At 44.0% G+C, this 21,690-nt stretch overlaps 1 protein-coding gene across 1 annotated transcript; it reads right to left on the bottom strand.

Annotated features, from left to right (window-relative positions):
* Positions 1-5,088: 5,088 nt before the first annotated feature.
* On the bottom strand, positions 5,089-12,573 carry LOC143783305 (uncharacterized). Its single transcript, XM_077271710.1, has 3 exons — positions 11,782-12,573; positions 10,137-11,695; positions 5,089-5,110 (listed from the first exon to the last, which is right to left on the bottom strand). Exons 1-3 carry the CDS (start codon positions 12,571-12,573, stop codon positions 5,089-5,091), a joined length of 2,373 nt encoding a protein of 790 aa, XP_077127825.1.
* Between the last annotated feature and the right edge of the window lie 9,117 nt (positions 12,574-21,690).

Below are 21,690 nucleotides of genomic sequence, written 5' to 3' on the forward strand. Positions count from 1 at the left end.
TGGTCTTGACTGATCACAAAAATCTGATGTATCTCGAGTCTGCTAAACGCCTGAATCCTAGACGGCCTGTCATTGACGTTGGTCATTGTTTTTCTCCCGTTTTGACTTTGTGGTCTCGTATTTACCAGGTTCAAAGAATGTGAAGGCTGATGCTCTTTCAAGGAGCTTTGTGCCTGACTCTCCTGGAGTCGCAGAACCTGTTGGTATTCTTAAAGAGGGAGTAATCTTGTCAGCCATTTCTCTGGATTTGCGACGTGTGTTGCAGAGATTTCAGGCTGGTAGACCTGACTCTTGTCCACCTGACAGACTGTTTGTTCCTGATAAGTGGACCAGCAGAGTCATTTCCGAGGTTCATTCCTCGGTGTTGGCAGGGCATCCGGGAATTTTTGGCACCAGAGATTTGGTGGCTAGGTCCATTTGGTGGCCTTCTTTGTCACGGGATGTGCGGTCATTTGTGCAGTCCTGTGGGACTTGTGCTCGAGCTAAGCCTTGCTGTGCTTGTGCCAGCGGGTTGCTCTTGCCCTTGCCTGTCCCAAAGAGGCCTTGGACACACATTTCCATGGATTTCATTCCAGATCTTCCGGTGTCTCAGGGCATGTCTGTCATCTGGGTGGTATGTGATCGCTTTTCCAAGATGGTCCATTTGGTATCTTTGCCTAAGCTGCCTTCCTCTTCCGATCTGGTTCCTTTGTTCTTTCAGAATGTGGTTCGTTTACACGGCATTCCTGAGAATATCGTGTCTGACAGAGGATCCCAGTTTGTTTCCAGGTTCTGGCGATCCTTCTGTGCTAAGATGGGCATTGATTTGTCGTTTTCGTCTGCCTTTCATCCTCAGACTAATGGACAAACGAAGCGAACTAATCAGACTCTGGAGGCTTATTTGAGGTGTTTTGTTTCTGCAGATCAGGATGATTGGGTGACCTTCTTGCCGTTGGCTGAGTTTGCCCTTAATAATCGGGCTAGTTCCGCTACTTTGGTTTCGCCATTTTTCTGCAACTCTGGTTTCCATCCTCGTTTTTCCTCGGGACATGTGGAGCCTTCTGACTGTCCTGGGGTAGATTCTGTGGTGGATAGGTTGCAGCAGATTTGGAATCATGTGGTGGACAACTTAAAGTTGTCACAGGAGAAGGCTCAGCGTTTTGCCAACCGCCGCCGCGGTGTGGGTCCCCGACTTCGTGTTGGGGATTTGGTATGGCTGTCTTCTCGATTTGTTCCTATGAAGGTCTCCTCTCCTAAATTTAAGCCTCGCTTCATCGGTCCTTACAAGATATTGGAAATCCTTAATCCCGTGTCCTTTCGCTTGGATCTTCCTGTGTCGTTTGCCATTCACAACGTGTTCCATAGGTCTTTGTTGCGGCGGTACGTTGTACCTGTGGTTCCTTCTGTTGAGCCTCCTGCTCCGGTGTTGGTTGAGGGCGAGTTGGAGTACGTGGTGGAGAAGATCTTGGATTCTCGTCTCTCCAGGCGGAGGCTTCAGTATCTGGTCAAGTGGAAGGGCTATGGTCAGGAGGATAATTCCTGGGTGGTTGCCTCTGATGTGCATGCGGCCGATTTAGTTCGTGCCTTTCACGCTGCTCATCCTGATCGCCCTGGTGGTCTTGGTGAGGGTTCGGTGACCCCTCCTTAAAGGGGGGGTACTGTTGTGAATTAGACTTTTTTGGCTCCCTCTTGTGGTCACTAGTAATATGACTCTGGGATTGTCTTTCCCTAGTTTGGCACCCACCTGGGTCGTTAGTCCAGGGGTGTCTCTATATAAACTTCCTGAATTCTCAGTCTGGTGCCTGGCATCGTTGTAATCAGTTCCTTTCTGTTTGCTCCTGTCTGCTGGTCGTGGTTCTTGCAAAATTAAGCTAAGTCCTGCTTCCTTGTTTTTTGGTTATTTGCATTGCTCTTATTTATTTGTCCAGCTTGTATTAAATGTGATTCCTGATTTTGCTGGAAGCTCTAGGGGGCTGGATTCCCCCCGGGCCGTTAGACGGTTCGGGGGTTCTTGTATATCCAGCGTGGAAATTTTGATAGTTTTTGCTGACCGTATAAGTCATCTTACTATATTCTGCTATTAGTCAGTGGGCCTCTCTTTGCTAAATATCTAGTTCATTCTTACGTTTGTCTTTTCTTCTTACCTCACCGTTATTATTTGTTGGGGGCTTGTATCCAACTTTTGGGGTCTTTTCTCTGGAGGCAAGAAAGGTCTATCTTTTCCCTTCTATAGTTAGTTAGTTCTCCGGCTGGCGCGAGACGTCTAGAACCAACGTAGGCACGTTCCCCGGCTGCTGCTATTTGTGGTGCTAGGATTAGTTATACGGTCAGCCCAGTTACCACTGTCCTATGAGCTGGTTTTTTGTGTTTGCAGACTTGGTAATTACTTCTGAGACCCTCTGCCATTGGGGTCATAACAGCGCTAAACAGAGAAAGAAGAACAGGAATCCCTCTGATCTTGTGTATGGGAGAAATGATAGCAAGTTAGTTTCCACACACTACCTAAGAGAGAACTGTAAAGTCACTCTAATTCAGATTAAATCTATACCTTCTTTTTTGTATCTGTCATGACTCGGTTGTCGGGTGACCCGAGACCAGGGGCTCCTTCCCTGTCCCTAACGCTAGGGGGCACCCTAGCTCGCCCTATTCCCCCGCTTACTTCTGAAGGTGAAGATACCGGGGCCACATAAGCCACTCTGACAATGTGTGCCAGTCAGGACCCGGATTATATAGGGAATAGGAGTGGCTAACCATGCTCAGCTGAGAGCCCAGACTCCCAACATGGCCAATTAACCCCTTTACTGCCAAAATTAATTTACACCGTTTAAAAAGGTGAAGTGCTGCTTTTCAGCGCAGGAATTGGAGTCATCAAACACTGCGGTCTTCTGGCTCCACTCTGTCGCGGTAACCCCATGACAGTATCCTTTTTTGTATCCTTGCTTCAATTCCAAAGTAATCCTTTATTCAATTACTACTGTATGTAAATGAGGTGCAAGCCCTGCACCTGCAGCTCTTTGTCCTTTCCCCACCGACCTCTGAAGCTCTCTGACTGACAAGTCACGCTTGTCCATGTTACCTGCCTTCCATGTCTGAAAATTGGCACAGGAACCATTAGTCCCTACACCGGTCGTCTTCTCAGAGGGGGAGGGAATGATGGTGCCTGCAGAAAATTTTGGACAGGGGAGTCAAGTAACTCCGACAAGAGTGACCCGTCAGTCAGGATGGTGGCGGGAAGGGAAAGAGGACTTTAAGGAGAGCTTTAAGTGCAGGACCAAGCCCATTGCACTTGTGCCTCATCTGCATACAAAATGGATAAGGAATTTCTTAAAAAAGAATTAAGTATTACAAAAAGAAGGCATAGATGTAATATGAATTACAGTGACCTAACATAAATGTGTGTGGCTTGTTGTACAAAACCCTGCTGACAGGTTCTCTGTATGTGCTCACTGCAATACCAGGATTATATAGCCATTATGAGATGGACTGCTAAAGTCAGTACATCCGTCACTTCAGGTCTATTAATATATACTAGTGGGCAAGAAGTTGTAGCACTCTTGCTGTTTTAAAACTACAACTCCAAGCAAGCCCCAACAGCTGCAATTGTTGTTTCACAGCGTCGGCAGTGCTGCCAGTTCCTGACCCCTTATGCAGCAGTTTTAGGCAGTTTATATTGTGAAGACTGGAGCTCCAGATCTGTGTAAACTCTATATGTGGCGATCACATCAATTGGGTGTCAATTTAATGTTACTTTTACCTTCTGTTTGTCCACGACTCCTATCATACAAACTTTATATTGAACAGTCTTTATTAGGGTTGTTTACTTGTTGCATTTTTTTATGCAAATAAATAAATATCGGCAGCATTTTTACAGTAACACCAAAACGGAGATATCCAAACTCTCATTCACAAGGTCCATTTTTTTACCTGTGGCTTTTTTTTTAACATACAGCATGTTAATTCTTTTTAATATAGGTTTTTCTCATTGAGATCAAAATGGGTTTGAAGCAAAAATATGTAGCAAAAACTTCGGCCATCTTCTGGCGATTTGTCTGCTTTTTCATGCGTTTGAACACACACTAACGCTTCCTTCACAGACTGTTTTTGGTGTGATCTTTCTGTGTTTTACAAGGTAATTTTTGAGGGGTTTTATTTGCATATTTTTAATGTCTTTTTTTTTTTTTTTAACCTAGAGATACCTGTATGAAAACATATGAAAAATGTGCCATACTTATACAATTCAGCATTTAAAAAAAAAAAATAGACCCCAAAAGTGAACAGAAAAGTAAATAAAAATAAATATGGTTTGTAATGCTTTTTATACTTCATCATTGACTTGCAGCTAAAATCTGTCCACAATATTCCTAGATTTGTTTTTAATATATATTCTGTGTGTAAAGGCACCCTAAGGCTATATTTACATTTGTGGAGTGTTTTGGGAGCAGATCTTTCCAATTCTTCAGCTTTTTTTTTTCCTTGAAGATGCTCTGAAAAATGCTTGTTAAAGAAAAATCACTTTTTGGAAGCAGATTAAGGAAAATGTCTCCAAACTAAACAAGGTCCTAATGAAAAGGCTGCAAAAAACAATTTAGGAAAAAAAAAAAAAAAAACACTCTTCAAAACCGCTTCAGGAAACATTCACAAAAAGCGAGCTTAGCATTCTAATATTCTTGGTGATAAAGAACATCTGATTGCTCTCAGAGCTTTTGAATCATGACATAAAGCAAATAGCACTAAAAAACAAACAAAACTCAAAAGTGGATTTAAAACTAGTCGTGTTTTTAATAAAATTATTAAAAAACGAATGACAAATGAGGCAAAGAAAACACCAGTTTAAATAGCAGTGAAAGATTTGAGTGAAATGTAACCGAATTAGGCATCCGAATGTCACACTTCTACATTTTGTACTTCTTGGTTTGGATTCCATTCAAGATATACAAGATAATCTGGCATCTCCCAAAGCCAAAAACAGAAGACTGAGCCGAGACAACCAGTCATGTACTCTGCTAATAAAACAAAAAGCTCTAAAATGGCATACATTTATTGGCAGCCGGGATCATCTCATAGGTTTACTGCACAACTTTCACTGGTTTTACAATTCAGAATATTTGATCATCTAGCATCAACCAGATGTCTGTAATGATGAAGAATAAGTATTTAAGTGTAGAAAAGTCACATTCTACTACTAAAATGAACAAATTGGGCAATTCTCTCCGTTTCCATGGTGCTATAATGTATGATCATGCTCTCATTTACAGAAAATATACATTTGTTATTGCACCATTTGATTTATAAATTATGTCATAAACTGCATTTGTGCAATGATATAAGGACACATATACTGGGGTGTTTTTAGGTTAAAAAAAAAAAAAAGGATTACAACATAAAACATGGCTTCAGTTCTCAGTCATAATAATATTAACATTAAAACAAATATAATAGGATCAATATTTTACAATATTGTATAAAATACATGAAACATTCAGAGTCAAAAAGTAAAATGTGACGTATGCAAAGTCTAGCTAAGTGGATGAAAAAATAGCGTACAGACCCTTCACTTGCTGAAAAAAGAGTTGAATATGTTGTAAAAATTCTGACCTCCATTGATTCAGCCACTTTTTTCCAATGTGTACTAAATCATTGCAGATATATTCAAGTTTATTACTTTTGGAGCACAGTATGTGAATTCTCTGCTTGAAGCGCAACTGGGCATTTCTTCAGTCTTCCCTGGGATCATGCACATTCAGCCCTCCCTCCCAGACACTGCCCATCAGTGAAAATGATGAGAAAATGCCCAATTGCACTACAGAGATTTCATATATTTCACTCCAAGAGCAATAAATGGGAATATTTCCGTAATGGAGCGATGCAGCACAAATCAATTTTTTGAGCAAGTGACAGGTGCTCACAGCTCCTCCTCAGCCTCCAAGCTTCCTGGTTGAGGGGGGGGGGGGGGTGTGCACTCCTGGAAAAATTACAGTTTACAGCAGCAGCATGATCTAAACAGAAAACTCTTCCTCCTCTGCAGAAGTGCAGGGGGATAGACTGATTGGATCCAGCAATATGGTCAGCTTCAGAGTGGCACAAGCAGAATATAAAGTACAGAGGATGCAAGAGGCGAGTGCTCCTTACCTAGGTAACCGGCCACTCTGATACACAGCACAAGTGGCTGGTAACCTAGGTAACAAACTGTAAACTATAACATTACAAATCCTTAGTAAGAGGTAAATTTCAAAATTGTTCATTTTTACAAGCATTTAGCAATTTTGATCAATTATGCACTTGAGACGCCCCCTAAGTGTGATGCAGCCATCCTTTTCACAAAAGCTACTCCTATACATAAGGTAGCAGACAGCGGAAAATGTGCTTCTCTCTGTCACCTACAGTATATCCACCGACACAACATGTATGCTTAATACCATAGGAAGATGTGGACAAGCTACTGGAAACCACTGTGGGGAAAAAAAAGATCAGACATCTTGAAACCCAACATGCCCAATACTAATCTCCTCCCATGCCAGATGTTGGGCGATGGCTGCTCTCATACACTGACATTTAATTGTCATAGGTTACCTTGAAAATTGATGGTACATGCTGGTTCATCTATTATGACCAACTGTAGGTGCAATTCACACATCAGTTTCCATTTTTTACCCCACAAAAACAAAATGTTTTGTCTCTATGTGGCGTCCATTTTCTTTACAGTTTTGCTTATCCCTTTTATAACCCCTTAAGCACAGGGCGAATATTTGTGATTTCATTTGTTTCTCCCCTTCTCCCAAGAGCCATAACTTTTTAGTTTTATTTTTCCGACAACATATCTGTACAAAGGCTTTTTTTCTCTGGAAGACTTGTAGTGTAAAATTACACCATTCACTTTACTACATAATGTACCGGTACTGGAAAAAAGGAAAAAAAAATCCAAGAGGTAAGAAATCTTGAAAAAAAGTAAAACCAAAAGTCAACTACACTTTTGGGTTCTGTTTTTACAGCTTTTATTTTACTATTTTACTATATACTGTACATGACCTAGCAATATGGTTCTCCAAGTCAGTCAGCTGGATTACAGCAATACAAAGATTATATATATATATATATATATATATATATATATATATATATATATATATATATATATATATATATCTCGATATATATGTTAGGTTTTTTTTTGTTTTTTTTTAAAGGGGGATGTCTCATGTTGCTAAAGGGAAGCCGCCACCAGGTTTTTGATTAGCCGGATTACTTACGGTAATGCTCTTTTAATGAGTCCATGACAGCACCCACTGGAGAGATAGGGATCCGCCCCAAGGAACAGGAAACCTACAGAGACATAAAAGGGGGCGGTCCCCCTCTCCTCCTCAGTTTAATTTCAGAGTACCCGGAGGACCGCCAGTGTTAGTCAATCATCACAATGTATCATCAGAATATAAACTTCATAGAAGTAATTACATTGGCTTTTATTAGGGAGGGATGTGACTGGGTGCTGTCATGGACTCATTAAAAGAGCATTACCGTAAGTAATCCGGCTATTTACCCTTCGCCATGACAGCACCCACTGGAGAGATTTCCAGAGACCAACACCTAGGGGGGGACCACCGTGCTGAGGATAGTCCTGCCAAAGTGTAGGTCAGAGTCAGAAGATAGGTCGAGCCTGTAGTGATTATAGAAAGTGGAAGGAGCCAACCAAGTTGCAGCCTTACATATATCTTCGATTGGCACGTTCCCTTTTTCGGCCCAGGAAGAAGCCATGGCTCTGTTGGAATGTGCTTTGATGCCCTCCGGAGGTTCTTCATTTTTCATGGAATAAGCCAACCGGATAGCGTCTCTTATCCACCTGGATAATGTTGCTCTTGTGACTCCATATCCTTTCTTTTTGCCCTGGAAGGATATGAACAGAGCCCTACTCTGCCTCCAACTACTAGTTTTCTCAATATATTGCAAAACTACTCTCCTGACGTCTAGAGTATGGAATTTTTGTTCTTCAGGAGTAGAGGGATCTTTAAAGAAAGTAGGAAGATGTATCTCTTGTGACCTGTGGAACTTCCCTGCTACCTTAGGAAGGTATAAGGGGTCCGGTTTTAAGATTAGTCTGTCATGAAATGTGAGAAGGTAAGGTTGATCTATTGACAAGGCCTGAATGTCGCTGACTCTTCTAGCCGATGTTAAGGCTACTAAGAAGGCTGTTTTTAACGACAAGTGTTTTAAAGATGCTGTGTCTATAGGCTCAAACGGAGATTCTGTTAGAGAGTCTAAGACTAGATTTAGATCCCAAGGAGCTACCCTAGGAATGTGGACAGGAGTAACTCGTTCACAGGCCGTGATGAAGCGGGATACCCATTTATTACCAGCAATATTATGGCCATAGAGGGCACCCAGAGCGGACACCTGGACCTTTAATGTGTTAACTGACAGACCTAACTCTTTCCCTTTCTGCAGAAATTCTAGTATAGATTTTATTGGGACTTCAGAGGGGTTTGAACTAGTATGGAATTGTAGAAACTTCTTCCATACTTTGGTGTAAATTTTTGTTGTAGATGGTTTCCTGCTAAGCAGGAGTGTATCAATTAGGCCTTTTGAAAACCCCCTGGAATTTAGTATCTGCCTTTCAAATTCCAGGCCGTCAGGTGGAGGCTGTCCACCTGAGGGTGGAAGAAAGGTCCCTGAGAGAGAAGATTTGGGATTAAGGGAAGGACCCAAGGATCCGTCACCGACATCGACCGTAGGCATGAGAACCATGGTCTCTTGGGCCAGAATGGCGCTATCAGTATTATCCTGGCCTGCTCTTCCCTGATCTTCCGTATTACTTGTGGAAGCAGAATTATCGGAGGGAAAGTGTACGCTAGCTTGAATTGCCAGGGTGTTTGAAGAGCATCTAGAATGTCCGGGTGATCTGCACGGGACCGAGATGCGAATTTCTGGACTTGTTTGTTTTGTTTTGTAGCGAACAGGTCTATTTGGGGCTTGCCCCATAACAATGTTATCTTGTGGAAAATGTGAGGATTGAGACACCATTCTCCTTGATGAAGAGTGTGTCGGCTTAGGAAGTCCGCTTGTTGATTGTCCTCTCCTTTGATGTGGACTGCCGAGAGGGACAACAGATGCTTTTCGGCCAGGATTAAGGTACTGTTTGCGGAAGACATTAGAGCGTCTGATCTTGTGCCGCCTTGTTTGTTTAAATACGCCACTGTCGTAGTGTTGTCTGAACAGATTCTGACGTGGCTTCCTCGTAGCTGTGGGAGAAATTGACGCAGTGCATAGTTTACCGCATTCAATTCTTTTAGGTTTGATGAATATAAATCCTCATTCTTATCCCAGGTTCCCTGGCAGAATCTATCTCCCATGTGTGCGCCCCACCCGTGGGGACTAGCGTCCGTAGTTATCGTGTGGGATGGAGATATTACCCAAGGGATACCCCCCGCTAGGTTGTCTTTATCTAGCCACCATTCTAAGGAGGATAAGACATTCTCGGATAAAGTTATTTTCGATTCAAGGTGCCCCAGAAATTTTCTCTGTTCCCGAAGTATCTGATGTTGTAATGTTCGGGTATGAAGTTGTGCCCACTGAACGGCTGGAGTACAGGAGGAGAGGGATCCTAGCAAGGACATTCCTGCTCTCAGGGACATTTGAGGTTTGTGAATGGCCGCCACAACTTTACCCTCTATAAGAGATATTTTTTCTTGGGGAAGTAGACATTTTTGCTTTATGGAATCTAGATTAAATCCCAAAAATGTCTGAAGAGAAAGTGGGTGAGTCTGGATTTTTTATAGTTGACGATCCAGCCCAGGCTTTCTAAGGACGAGACAGTGTCAGCTAATCGTTCCGCACACTGAAGGGATGAATTTCCTACCACTAAAAAATCATCTAAGTAGGGAATGATTAATGTGTCTCTCTGGCGAAGGTAGGCCATTACTTCTAACATTACCTTCGTGAAGATCCTGGGTGCCGTGGAGAGACCGAAGGGCATGGCTGTATACTGGAAATGATGAATCTCCCCCTCAAGAGTTACTGCCACTCTTAAGTATTTTTGATACCTACTATGGATAGGGAGATGGTAGTAGGCATCTTTTAAATCAATGCCGCCCATTCTACAATTTGGAAAAAGGAGCTTAATGGCCGATCTAATAGACTCCGTTTTAAACGTATAACTTTTAATAAACGTATTGAGTTTTTTAAGATTTATAATTGTTCGAAATGAACCATCGGGTTTAGGGATTAAAAATAACGGAGAGTAGAACCCTTTACCCTCTTGTCCCTTTGGCACCCTAACTAAAACATTTTTAACTATAAGACTTCTAATTTCTAGTTCAAGGGCCTTCTGTTGCACTGGTGAGGAAAGGGCTGTTAAAATAAAGGAATCATGGGGAATTTGGAGGAATTCTATTTTCATTCCTTCCTTAATAATATTTAGCACCCAGGAACTTGACGTAATTTTTCGCCATTGGGGAAAGAAAAATTTTAACCTGCCCCCTACTGGGGTGTCTGGTGTTTCAGAATTTGTTGTCTCTACGGAAGGGGGGCCTTTGAACATAGTGCCACCCTGTTTTCCCTCTCTTGTGGCCCATCGTGACGGTCTTTCATTTTGTGTTCTTTTCCCGAACGGCCTCTTCCTAAAGGTCTTCCTATAGAAAGGAATTGAGGGGTCAGGGAAGGCTTTTTTCCTCTCTTTTGCTTTTTTGAGGATCTCGTCTAATGCTTTCCCAAACAAAAACTCACCCTCACACGGAATAGCGCAGATCTTAGCCTTTGACTGCGTATCCCCCTTCCAGCTCTTCATCCATAACGCACGTCTGGCATTATTAATTAGACTGGCTGATCTTGCTGCAAGGCGAAGAGAGTCAGCTGAAGCATCGGCCATGAATGCTGCTGCACCTCTAATTAGTGGTATCGCATCCCGCAATTTTTGTCTGGAGACCCCCTGTTCGATCTGTTGATCCAGCTGATCAATCCACACAAGCATGGATCTAGCTGTGCACGTGCTGGCAATTGATGGCTTAAATATGCCCGTGGAAGCCTCCCATGATCGTTTCAGTGACGATTCTGCCTTCCGATCTAGAGGATCAGAAAGTAGGCCCGCATCCTCGACTGGTAGAGCTGACTGTTTTGAGGTGGAGGCGACTGCAGCGTCCACCTTAGGGATTTTAGTCCAAGAAATTAACTCCTCATCATTAAAGGGGTACTTCCTTTTGGAGGCTGACGGGAGAAAACCTCTCTGGTCCTGTTTCTCCCACTCCCTCTTTATCAGTGCCTTAACCGCAGGAATTACTGGGAATGCTCTTCTCTTCCTCTCTGCCAACCCTGCAAACATGATGTCTTGTGCAGTTTGGTCGTCTTTTGTATCCTCACAACCTATAGTATTCCTGATGGACTTTACTAGGTTGTCCACCCCATCAAGGGGAAAACAAGCTCGACCCTCAATGTCGGAATGTGTTGAGGAAGAGGATGACGCCTGCGAGGAGTCTGAGTGGATAACGCCTTCCTCCTCGGACTCAGAGCTGGATATAGCCTTTTCTTTCCCGGATTTTTTAGGGGGGGTACTGGCTTGTGAGATGGCCTGTAATTCCTCTCTAATTATGGCCCGTATATCTGTGACCGACATAGATGGACTCTGCATTGTTTCCGCCATACACTGATTGCAGAGTTTTTTGGGGTGGGAATCTGGGAGAGGCTCGTCACATAACGCACATTGCTTGTGCTTAGATTTCTGTCTCTTTTTGGCCTGGGAGAAGAAGACATTTGTGGAAAAGGGTGTCAGCTTTATAGGCAGAGGGGAAATCACACTCACCCAGTGAAGCTGTACGGTACCGAAATAGGAGGCTGCGACTTTCTGGATCTTGAATCCTTGGTCTCACTCCTGTGGCTGGCATCTGAGGACCTTCTGCTGGCTGGCTCACCTGCTGGGTCCACAGTCTTGCCTGGGGACGACATGTTGCATCGCCTGTGCGTTTGCAACTTCCCCCTTTTTATAGGCCAGGATCCGGTCAGTAAACTTTTTTTTTTTTTCTTCTGCAGCGGTGCACTGCGCATGCGCGAAACCGCGCTTTCCCCCACCGCTGTGTGAGTGACCCGGAAGTGCTCCTCTACTTCCGGGTCATTCTGGGGATTCTTACACCGCTCCACGCATGTGCGGCCGCCATTATCCCGGCCTGCGCTATGGAGCGGTGTACCGGCTGCCGCTGCAGCTGTGCCGCAGATCCCGGACCCTTTTACCTGGTGGTCCGCGTCTGGAGCCTGTTCAAGGCCGCACCTCTGCAGCGCTGCTCCTGTGGAATCGGCGTCGTCTCTCCCGGACTCAGCCATCCCACATGCCGGCCAGACGAGGGGGGAGCCGTCTAACGGAATCTCCCCCGACGCTGCATCTGGACTGCATCCCCTGCCGTTCCCGCAGAAACCGCACAGGCGGATGCTCCTAGCCCAGGTATGATTTCTGTAGTCTTCAGAGATCCTGTCCCCTGGGAACAGGAAACCTAAACTGAGGAGGAGAGGGGGACCGCCCCCTTTTATGTCTCTGTAGGTTTCCTGTTCCTTGGGGCGGATCCCTATCTCTCCAGTGGGTGCTGTCATGGCGAAGGGTAAAATGTAATCTACAAGAGCCATGTTGTGAGGGAAGAGACCCTGATTACAACGATGTGTCACTTACTGGGCTGTGTTTGCAGTTTCACTACAATCCGTGCTTATAAGCAAGAGATTATCACTACAGGCCTTATGCCTCCTAGTCCAACCACACCACCAGCACGGATAAGCAGCCCTCTGTCACTATACACAGAAATCTGTGACCCTGGTTGGGTTAAACAGAGCTCACCAACTGAGCTCTGCTAGATCTGCAGCACAAAAAACGGTGCCTTTCATAACTACTACTCCCAGTAAACTAAGCTGTACATCACAGGAATCAGGGTATCTTTCCCTACCTCATGTTGAAGTCAGGTTACATAGTAAAACTTGCAGACAGATTCCCTTTGAAAGGTAAACATTGCAAAGTGCTTGGAAAAAACAAGCAACTTTGCGATTCATCTTTTTTATAGTATACAGCTGTTGCCTTGGTTACTGGTCTCAGAGGGGCAGCTTACCTAGATGCTCTGAAGCTGATCAGATCCCTGGATCCAGCCAGCTTCGGTCCCGCTGCTCTTCTCCCATGAAGCTGAGGCCAAGCAGCCTACCAGCAGCCTGGTGGAGCACTCAGTTTGGATTAGTAGCACTCCCATGCTGCCGGTCTAAACTGTCAATCATCAAGAGCAAGCAGGAAGTTGGGGGGCAGGGAAGCAACGTGCTTCTGAAGATACATGGCAAGTTAACAGGTGGAAAGAATTCACAATCCCCCCCCCCTCCTCCCAGAAAAAAATATTTTTGGAATGAAGAGGTTAAACTTATGTGAGCAGATCTTGAGAATTACTGTGAGGTGCTGACTACGTAATGCAGCCGACATCTACGCTGTATGGGGTGGGCTCAGCTCAGGAGCCCGCTCCATAACATTATAGCCCACAGTCACCGTACATGTACATGATGTTTGTAGCTAAGTGGTTAAAGGAAGTGAACTGTTAGCAATCGATTTGGTGAAACAGAAATGTGGATATATGGATCTGATGTGTGAATATGCCCATAAATACCTAAATTAAACAATCTTAAAAGGAAACCAAACAAGAGACTCATGTCGCCTGAACCACGGGCAGCATGTATTAGACACTGGCTGCGTTATTGCACTCAGGTATGTTTTACCTTGGAATGTTGTGGCGTTTCAAAGAAAAATATACTTTAAAAGCTGGCAGGAACCAAGTCGCACGGGATACTAGTAGGAAAAGTTGGTCATCGGCGGCTTCTCCCCGCCTGCTACCAATGGCGGCCAGGTCCCCCCCTAGTCACACATGCAGGGAGAGAACTGTAACTCATGGGGAGCGGCTGGCTTTTAAAGTGAGTTTTTATCTGAAATGCTGATGCATTTTACAGACAAATATAGATGGTTGAAATCTCACTTCCCTTTAAGCATTAGAAATGTGGACATTACGTGTCCAGCTCCCCCTCTCCCCCTTTTAAGAAAAAACATCTGCTAGATAGCTGCTTTAATATATAATGTATAAATAATATTGAAGGTCAGTGCATAATAATGGGACTTGCATTCACTACCAATAATTCCTCCTAAAACAAGTGCAGAAGTAGAGATATAAGAGTACACACACGCACAAAAATATCTACAGATAGGTCCAGAAATATTTACACAGTGACATAAGTTTTGGCATTTTAGCTGTTTATCAAAACATATTCAAGACATAGTTAAATAATCAATATGGGCTTAAAGTGCAGACAACTCTCAGCTTTAATTTGAGGGAATTCACATCTTAATCGGAGAAAGCATTTAGTAAGTACAGCTCTTTAAAGCAAACCTGTCAGCAGGATTTTGCCAAGTAAACTACAGGCATTGTCAGGTTGGCGCAGTTACACTGATTAAAATGATACCTGGGGTGAAGAAATCAGTCTTGTGGTTCTTGTGTAATCAGTGTTAGAAATTTTCAGTTAATGACATGCTCGTGCTCCGGGGCGGGACTGTAGGTAGAGTTTTATCTTCCTTCTCTAAGACAGAGAAACCAAAGAGAGACCTGCCCACAGGCCACCTCAGAGCACAAACATGTTCTTCATCATAGAGACCGAGAGAGAGAAACAGACTGTTTGTGCTTCGGGGTGGGTCTGTGGGCAGGTCTCTTATTGGTTTCTCTGGCCTAGAGCACCAATATAAGACTCTGCCTGCAGGCCTGCCCCGGAGCACGAGCATCTCATTAACTGATAACTTGTAACACTGATTACACAAGAACCACAAAACTGATTTCTTCACAGCAGGTATCATTTTAATCAGTTTAACACTGCCAACCTGACAATGTCTGTAGTTTACTTAGAAAAATCTTGCTGACAGGTTCGCTTTAATATGTAGCTGCCTCTTTTTCAAGAGACTAAAAGTAACTGGACAATTATCTCAAAAGCTCTTTAATAGGCTGCATGGGATTGTCCCTCATTAATCCATCATCAGCTAAGCAAGTAAAAGGTCTAGATTAGAGATGGCCGAACCCAAACAGAAAAGTTTGGCGTCCGTACCGAACACCTACTGTTTGGGCACGCCCCCCGAACACCAGGTATTTGTTGCGCTGTCATTGCTTCTGATCAGAGGTAAAATCATTACCAGCGGTCAGACAGCCAGGGTTCCCACACTGTCAAATGACAGCGTCAGCCCGCAGCTGTGATTGGAGATAAACTGGCGTGGGCTGATGAGAGTACTGCTCCCATCAGCTGACGCCTGCTGTTGCTAATAACAGCGGCTGGGGGCCAATATCCATAGCCCCTTACCAGCCTGAGAATATCAGCCCCCAGCTGTCTACTTTAACAAGGCTGGTTGTCAAAAATGGGGGAAACCCCCCCGCCATTTAAAAAAAAAAATTATTTATTAAAATAATTAAAAACAACAGAGTGGAGACCCCTCTATTTTCGATTACCAACCTTGCTAAAGCTGACAGCTGAGGGTTGCAGCCCCCAGCTGTCAGTTTTTTCCTGGCTAATTATCAAAAATACAGGGGAACCCAAGCTGTTTTTTTAATTATTTATTTAGAGCGCAGGCGCCAACTGATGAATACTCTCATGAGCTGCCACCTGCTCTCACTGTTATTAGCTGCAGTGGGCATAGGCCGATGTCAGTGACCAGAGGTAACTTTTTACCTCCAATCACAGCTGCGGGCTCACGCTGTCATTTGACAGCATGGCAACCACGACTGTTTGACCTGCGGTAATGACTTTACCGCCAATCAGAAGCAGTGTTTGGCGCACTGTCAAGTAGCAAATACTGGATGTTCGTGCCCTCATTCAAGTGAATGTGGTCCCGGTTCGGGTAGGGTACTGTTCTGGTAACCGAACTTTCTTTAACTGTCTGAACCCGAACATCCAGGGGTCCGCCCATCTCTAGTCTGGATCTGATTCCAGGTGTGGCATTAGAATTTGGAAACTGTTGCTGTGATCTCACAACATTTTGTCAAAAGAGCTTTCAATTGAAGAGAAACAGACCATCATTGGGCTGAAAAAAGAAGAAATCAATCAGAGATAGCAGAAATGTTGGGAGTGAACAAATTGGTTTGGTACATTCTGCATAAAAAAATAAATAAATTGCAGTGGTGAGCATGGGAGCTCAAAAAAGCCTGGATGTCCATGGAAGACAACAGTGGTGGATAATTGCAAAATCCCTTCCATAGTGAAGAAATACCGGTTCACATAAACAAAGTGAAGAAAACTCTCCAGGAAGTAGGTGTTTCAGTATCCAAGTCTACCATAAAGAGAAGATTTCATGAGAGCAAATATAGAGGGATCACCACGCAGTGCAAACCATAAGGGTATGTGTCCACATTCAGGATTGCATCAGTATTTGCTCAGGATTTGACGCAGGTAAAATCTGCACCAAATCTGCACCTGAGGTCACTGGCAGGTCACCTGCGTTTTTGATGCATTTTTACATGTGCTTTTCATGCGTTTTTTTTCATGCGGATTTGTGTGTTTTTGTAAGCTAAATAAAGGTATACAAAAAAAAAAGAATTGTGATGTCATTTCTTGTCCAACCTCTTCATTTACATACTCCATTGAGGAATAATGTTTACACACATCTAGATAGATAGATACGATAGATATCTATCTATCTATCGTATACCTCTATCGTATCTATCATATCCATCTATCGTATCTATTTATCGTATTTATCTATGGTATCTATCGATATATCTATCTATTATCTACTGATATATCTATCTATACATATATCTATCGATATATAGATATAGATAAATAGATTAATAGATACGATAGATGGATACGATAGATGGATCACACATGCGAGAAACTCGGACGAGTCTCGCACCTTAAAACCCGGCACTGCCGCCGGCATTCGGGAGCGGAGCGTGCAGCTGCATGTATTTCTATGCAGCTGCACGCTCCGGTCCCGAGTGCCGGCGGCAGTGCCGGGTATTAAGATGCGAGGCTCGTCCGAGTTTCTTGCATATGTGATCCCAGCCTTAAATAAAGACACATACACCCCTGAAATCTGCTTTAGGCCGGGGTCTCACACAAGTCTCTCGCTTCAATACCCGGCACTGCCGCGGACACTTGGGAGCGGAGCGTGCGGCTGCATGTATTTCTATGCAGCTGAACGCTCTGGTCCTGAGTGCCCGCGACAGTGTCGGGTATTTACTATGGCCTTAAATGCAATATGTTTAATTAAAAAAAAAAAAATTTGAAAAAAAAAAAAAAATGGCGTGGTCTTCTGCGCCAGAGAGGGAAAGCCAGCGACTGGGGGACCGATATTTGTAGCCTGGGAAGGGGTTAATACCCATGGAGATTCCCAGGCTATGAATCTCAGCCCGCAGCTGTCTGCGTAGCCTTTACTGGCTATAAAAATCGATCGCAAAAAAATGATGTGGGGTCCCCCTATAATTTATAGCCAGAAAGGCTACGCAGACAGCTGCGGGCTGATATTCATAGCCTAGAGAGGGACCATGGATATTGCCCCCCCCCCCCCGCTACAAATACCAGCCCACACCCGCCCCAGAAATGGCGCATCTATAAGATGCGCCAATTCCGGCGCTTAGCCTCTCCTCCCACTCCCGAGTAGCGGTGGGATATGGGGTAATAAGGGGTTAATGACACCTTAGGTGACATTAAGCCCGGTTCATAATGGCGAAGCGTCAATAAGACGCCTATCCATTATTAATCCTAGTAAAGTGTAAATAAAACACAGAGACTAGAAAAAAGTATTTTAATGAAATGATTACACACACTTTATGACCTCGTCCTGCAAAAAAGCAAAAAAAACAAACCAAATTCATACTCCCTGTCCGCAGATATCCCATAACGAGTGTCCCACGACGAGTCCAGCTCTGCTACACCTGGATGCCTGTAGCTGGAGCTTGTAGATGATCGCTGGAGATAACTCTCCAGCGATCACCTACATTCTAGCACTCACGGTCAGCTGACCGTGAGAACCAGCCTAGTGTGACCGGAGATAACCCCCGGTCACGTGGACGGCAGTTCTCGCGGTAAGCTAAGTTATCGCGAGAACTTATCTTACTGCAAGAACTGCAGTGGACGCGGGGCTTCTGGCGGCGGGACAGGTGAGCCGGCATGTGACATGCGTAGTAAGCTGCATTAACGCAGTTTCTACGCATTTCACTAATGATTAGATGAGGTTTTACCACATCTAATGATTATCTATGGGAAATTTACGTCGCCGCACTGTAAACAGACATGCTGCGTTCTGAAAAGACGCGCCGCATGTCCGTTTACGCGGGTCTGGCGCCTGCTTGATTTACCGCATAGTGGAGACGGGATTTCATGAAATCCCCTCCACTATGCTGTAACACCTGGACGCTGCGTGTTTGACGCTGCGGCTCTACGCAGCGTCAAACACGCAGCGTTTCCTGAACGTGGACACATACCCTTAATCAGCCTTAAAAAATAAAAAAGGCCAGATCACACTTTGCCAAAAGAAATCTAAAGAAGCCAGCTCAGCTCTGGAAAAGCATTCTTTGGACAGATGAAACTAACATCAATCTGTACCAAAATGATGAGAAGAAAGTATGGAGAAGGCTTGGAAAGGCTCATAATGCAAAGCACACCACATCCTATGTAATACGTGGTGGAGGCAGTGTGATGGCATGGGCATGCATGGCTTCCAATGGCACTGGGTCACTAGTGTTTATTGATGATGTGACTGAAGACAGAAGCCGCCGGATGAATTCTGAAGTGTACAGGGCGAAACTTTCTGCTCAGATTCAACCAAATGCAATAAGGTTGATTGGACGGCGCCTTACAGTACAGATGGTAATGACCCAAAACATACTGCAAAAGCAACCTAGGAGTTTAAGGCCAAGAAGGGAAATATTGTGCAATGGCCGAGTGAATCACCAGAACCCCATTGAGCAGCATTTCACATGCTTACGCCAAAATTATAAGGCAGGAAGACCCACAAACAAGCAACAACCGAAGTCAGCTGCAGTAAAGGCCCGGCAAAGCATCACAACGAAGGAAACCCAACGTTTGGTGATGTCCATGACTTCTAAACTTTTGGCAGTTATTGCCTACAAAGATGTCTGTACAAAGCATTAACCCCTTAACCCCCGGAGCTTTTTTCGGTTTTGTGTTTTCGTTTTTCACTCCCTTTCTTCCCATAGCCATAACTTTTTTACTTTTCCGTCAATACGGCCATGTGAGAGCTTATTTTTTGTGGGATGAGCTGTACTTTTGAACGACACCATGGGTTTTATCATGTCATGCACTAGAAAACAGGAAAAAAATTCCAAGTGCGGTGAAATTGCAAAAATAGTGCCATCCACACTTGTTTTTTGTTTGCCTTTTTTGCTAGGTTCACTAAATGCTAAAACTGACCTGCCATTGATTCTCCAGGTCATTACGAGTTCATAAACACCAAACATGTCTAGGTTCTTTTTTATCTAGGTGCTGAAAAAAAATTCCAAACTTTGTTAAAAAAAAAAAGTTGCACAATTTCTGATACCCGTAGCGTCTCCATTTTTCTTGATCTCGGGTTGCGTGAGGGCTTATTTTTTGTGTGACGAGCTGACATTTTTAATGATACCATTTTGGTGCAGATACGTTCTGTTGATCGCCCGTTATTGCATTTTAATGCAATGTCGCAGCGACCAAAAGAACATCATTTTGGCGTTTTGTTTTTTTTTCTCGCTACGCCGTTTAGCGATCAGGTTAATCCTTTTCTTTTATTGATAGATCGGGCAATTCTGAACGCGGCGATACCAAATATGTGTAGGTTTGATTTTATTTTTATTGTCTTATTTTGAATGGGGCGAAAGGGGGGGGGTGATTTGAACTTTTGTATTCTTTAAATTTTTTAAAAAACTTTTTTTTTTTTTTTCTTTTTTTTGCTTCAATAGTCTTCATAGGACACTAGAAGCTGCCATAGCCCGATCAGCTCTGCTAAATAGAGGCGATGTTCAGATCGCCTCTATATAGCAGATTTACTGACTTGCTATGAGCGCCAACCACTGGCTGGCGCTCACAGCAAGCCGGCATTGACAACCATAGAGGTCTCCAGGAGACCTCAGGTTGTCATGCCAACACACCGGTGACCCGCGATCACATGACGTGGGTCACCGGTGTGCGTATTTCCGGCCCGATGGCCGGAAGCGCGATTTAAATGCGCTGTCAGAGTTTGACAGCAGCATTTAACTGGTTAATAGCCGCGGGTGGATCACGATTTCACCCAAGACTTTTGCGGGCACATACATGTCAGTTGTTCAAAACAGCTGACATGCATCTCACTTGTTTCATTTTAAATAAACAATAGTGACTAGTGATGAGCCAATATACTCGTTACTTGAGATTTCCCGAGCACGCTCGGGTGTCCTCCAAATATTTGTAAGTGCTCTGAGATTTAGTTTTCAGCGCCGCAGCTGAATGATTTACATCTGATAGCCAGCATAAGTACATGTGGGGGTTGCCTGGTTGCTAGGGAATCCCCACATGTAATCAAGCTGGCTAACAGATGTAAATCATTCAGCTGCGGCACAGAAAACTAAATCTCCGAGCACTAACAAACACTCGGAGGACACCGGAGCGTGCTCGGGAAATCTCGAGTAACGAGTATATTCGCTCATCACTAATAGTGACATGCAGAGTCCAGATCACAAAGTTTCAGTCACTGCAAAAATGTTTCTGGACCTAACTGTATATGGGTATAAACAATAGTCAGTGCAGCGGATGAATGTGCGTGGGTACAGACTGTACTTCACACTAGGCCATGTTCCCATGTAACTTAATGCTGCATTTTATCTGCTGTGTTTCTTTTGTGAGGAAAATCTACTGTTTTTAAAAGCTCAAGCATAGTGGAAGTAAAACTCATGCCCACTGTGCGTTTGAACACAACTTTTTTAAAAAAAATTTCACTTTTACATGCAGAATCAAATACCGTATTTTTCGGACTATAAGGAGCATTTTTTTTCCTCAAAAAATTTGGAGGAAAATGATGGGGGGAAGCATCTTATAGTCCGGATGTACCTGCTGTGGCTGTGAATGGGGGAGCAGCAGTGGCGGACTAGCGGGTCACAGGAGGCAGGAGCCGGCTACAGCAGCTAACCCCTGTATCCGCTTTTAAAGAGAAATTAATATTCACTGCTGCCCATGCCCATAGTCCCTCCCACCTCTATGCACTGAAGCTGGTGCAGAGAGGTGGGAGGGATTATGGGAGGGGGAGCAGTGAATACTAATTTCTCTTTAATAGCAGGCACACTGTTAGCCGCAGATGCCGGCTTCCTGCAACGGCTGGGCGTTACAGAGAATTAAAGAGAATGAATACTCACTGTTCCCACGCCCATGGAAGTGGAGAGCAGTGAATATTCATTCTCTTTAGTAGCGGGTACACATCGCTCAGCAGCTGCAGGAAGCCGGTGTCTGCGGCTAACAGTATGCCTGCTATTAAAGAAGATGCCATGCTCTGTTTACTAGCATAAATCAGCTTCTGACATTAGAACAGGATGCTGCAAGGGAGAGCAGGGAAGGTAAGTAGAATGGTTTATGGGTTTTTTTTATGTTTTTTTGATGGGGGGCCATGAATACCAGGATGGAGAAGAGGGGCCATGCATACTAGGATAGGGGCCATGTATACCTGGATTGAGGAGATATATATATATATATATATATATATATATATACATACATACATACATACAC

This window comes from Ranitomeya variabilis, chromosome 6 (genome assembly GCF_051348905.1).
Source record: "Ranitomeya variabilis isolate aRanVar5 chromosome 6, aRanVar5.hap1, whole genome shotgun sequence".
NCBI classification, from domain to species: domain Eukaryota; kingdom Metazoa; phylum Chordata; class Amphibia; order Anura; family Dendrobatidae; genus Ranitomeya; species Ranitomeya variabilis.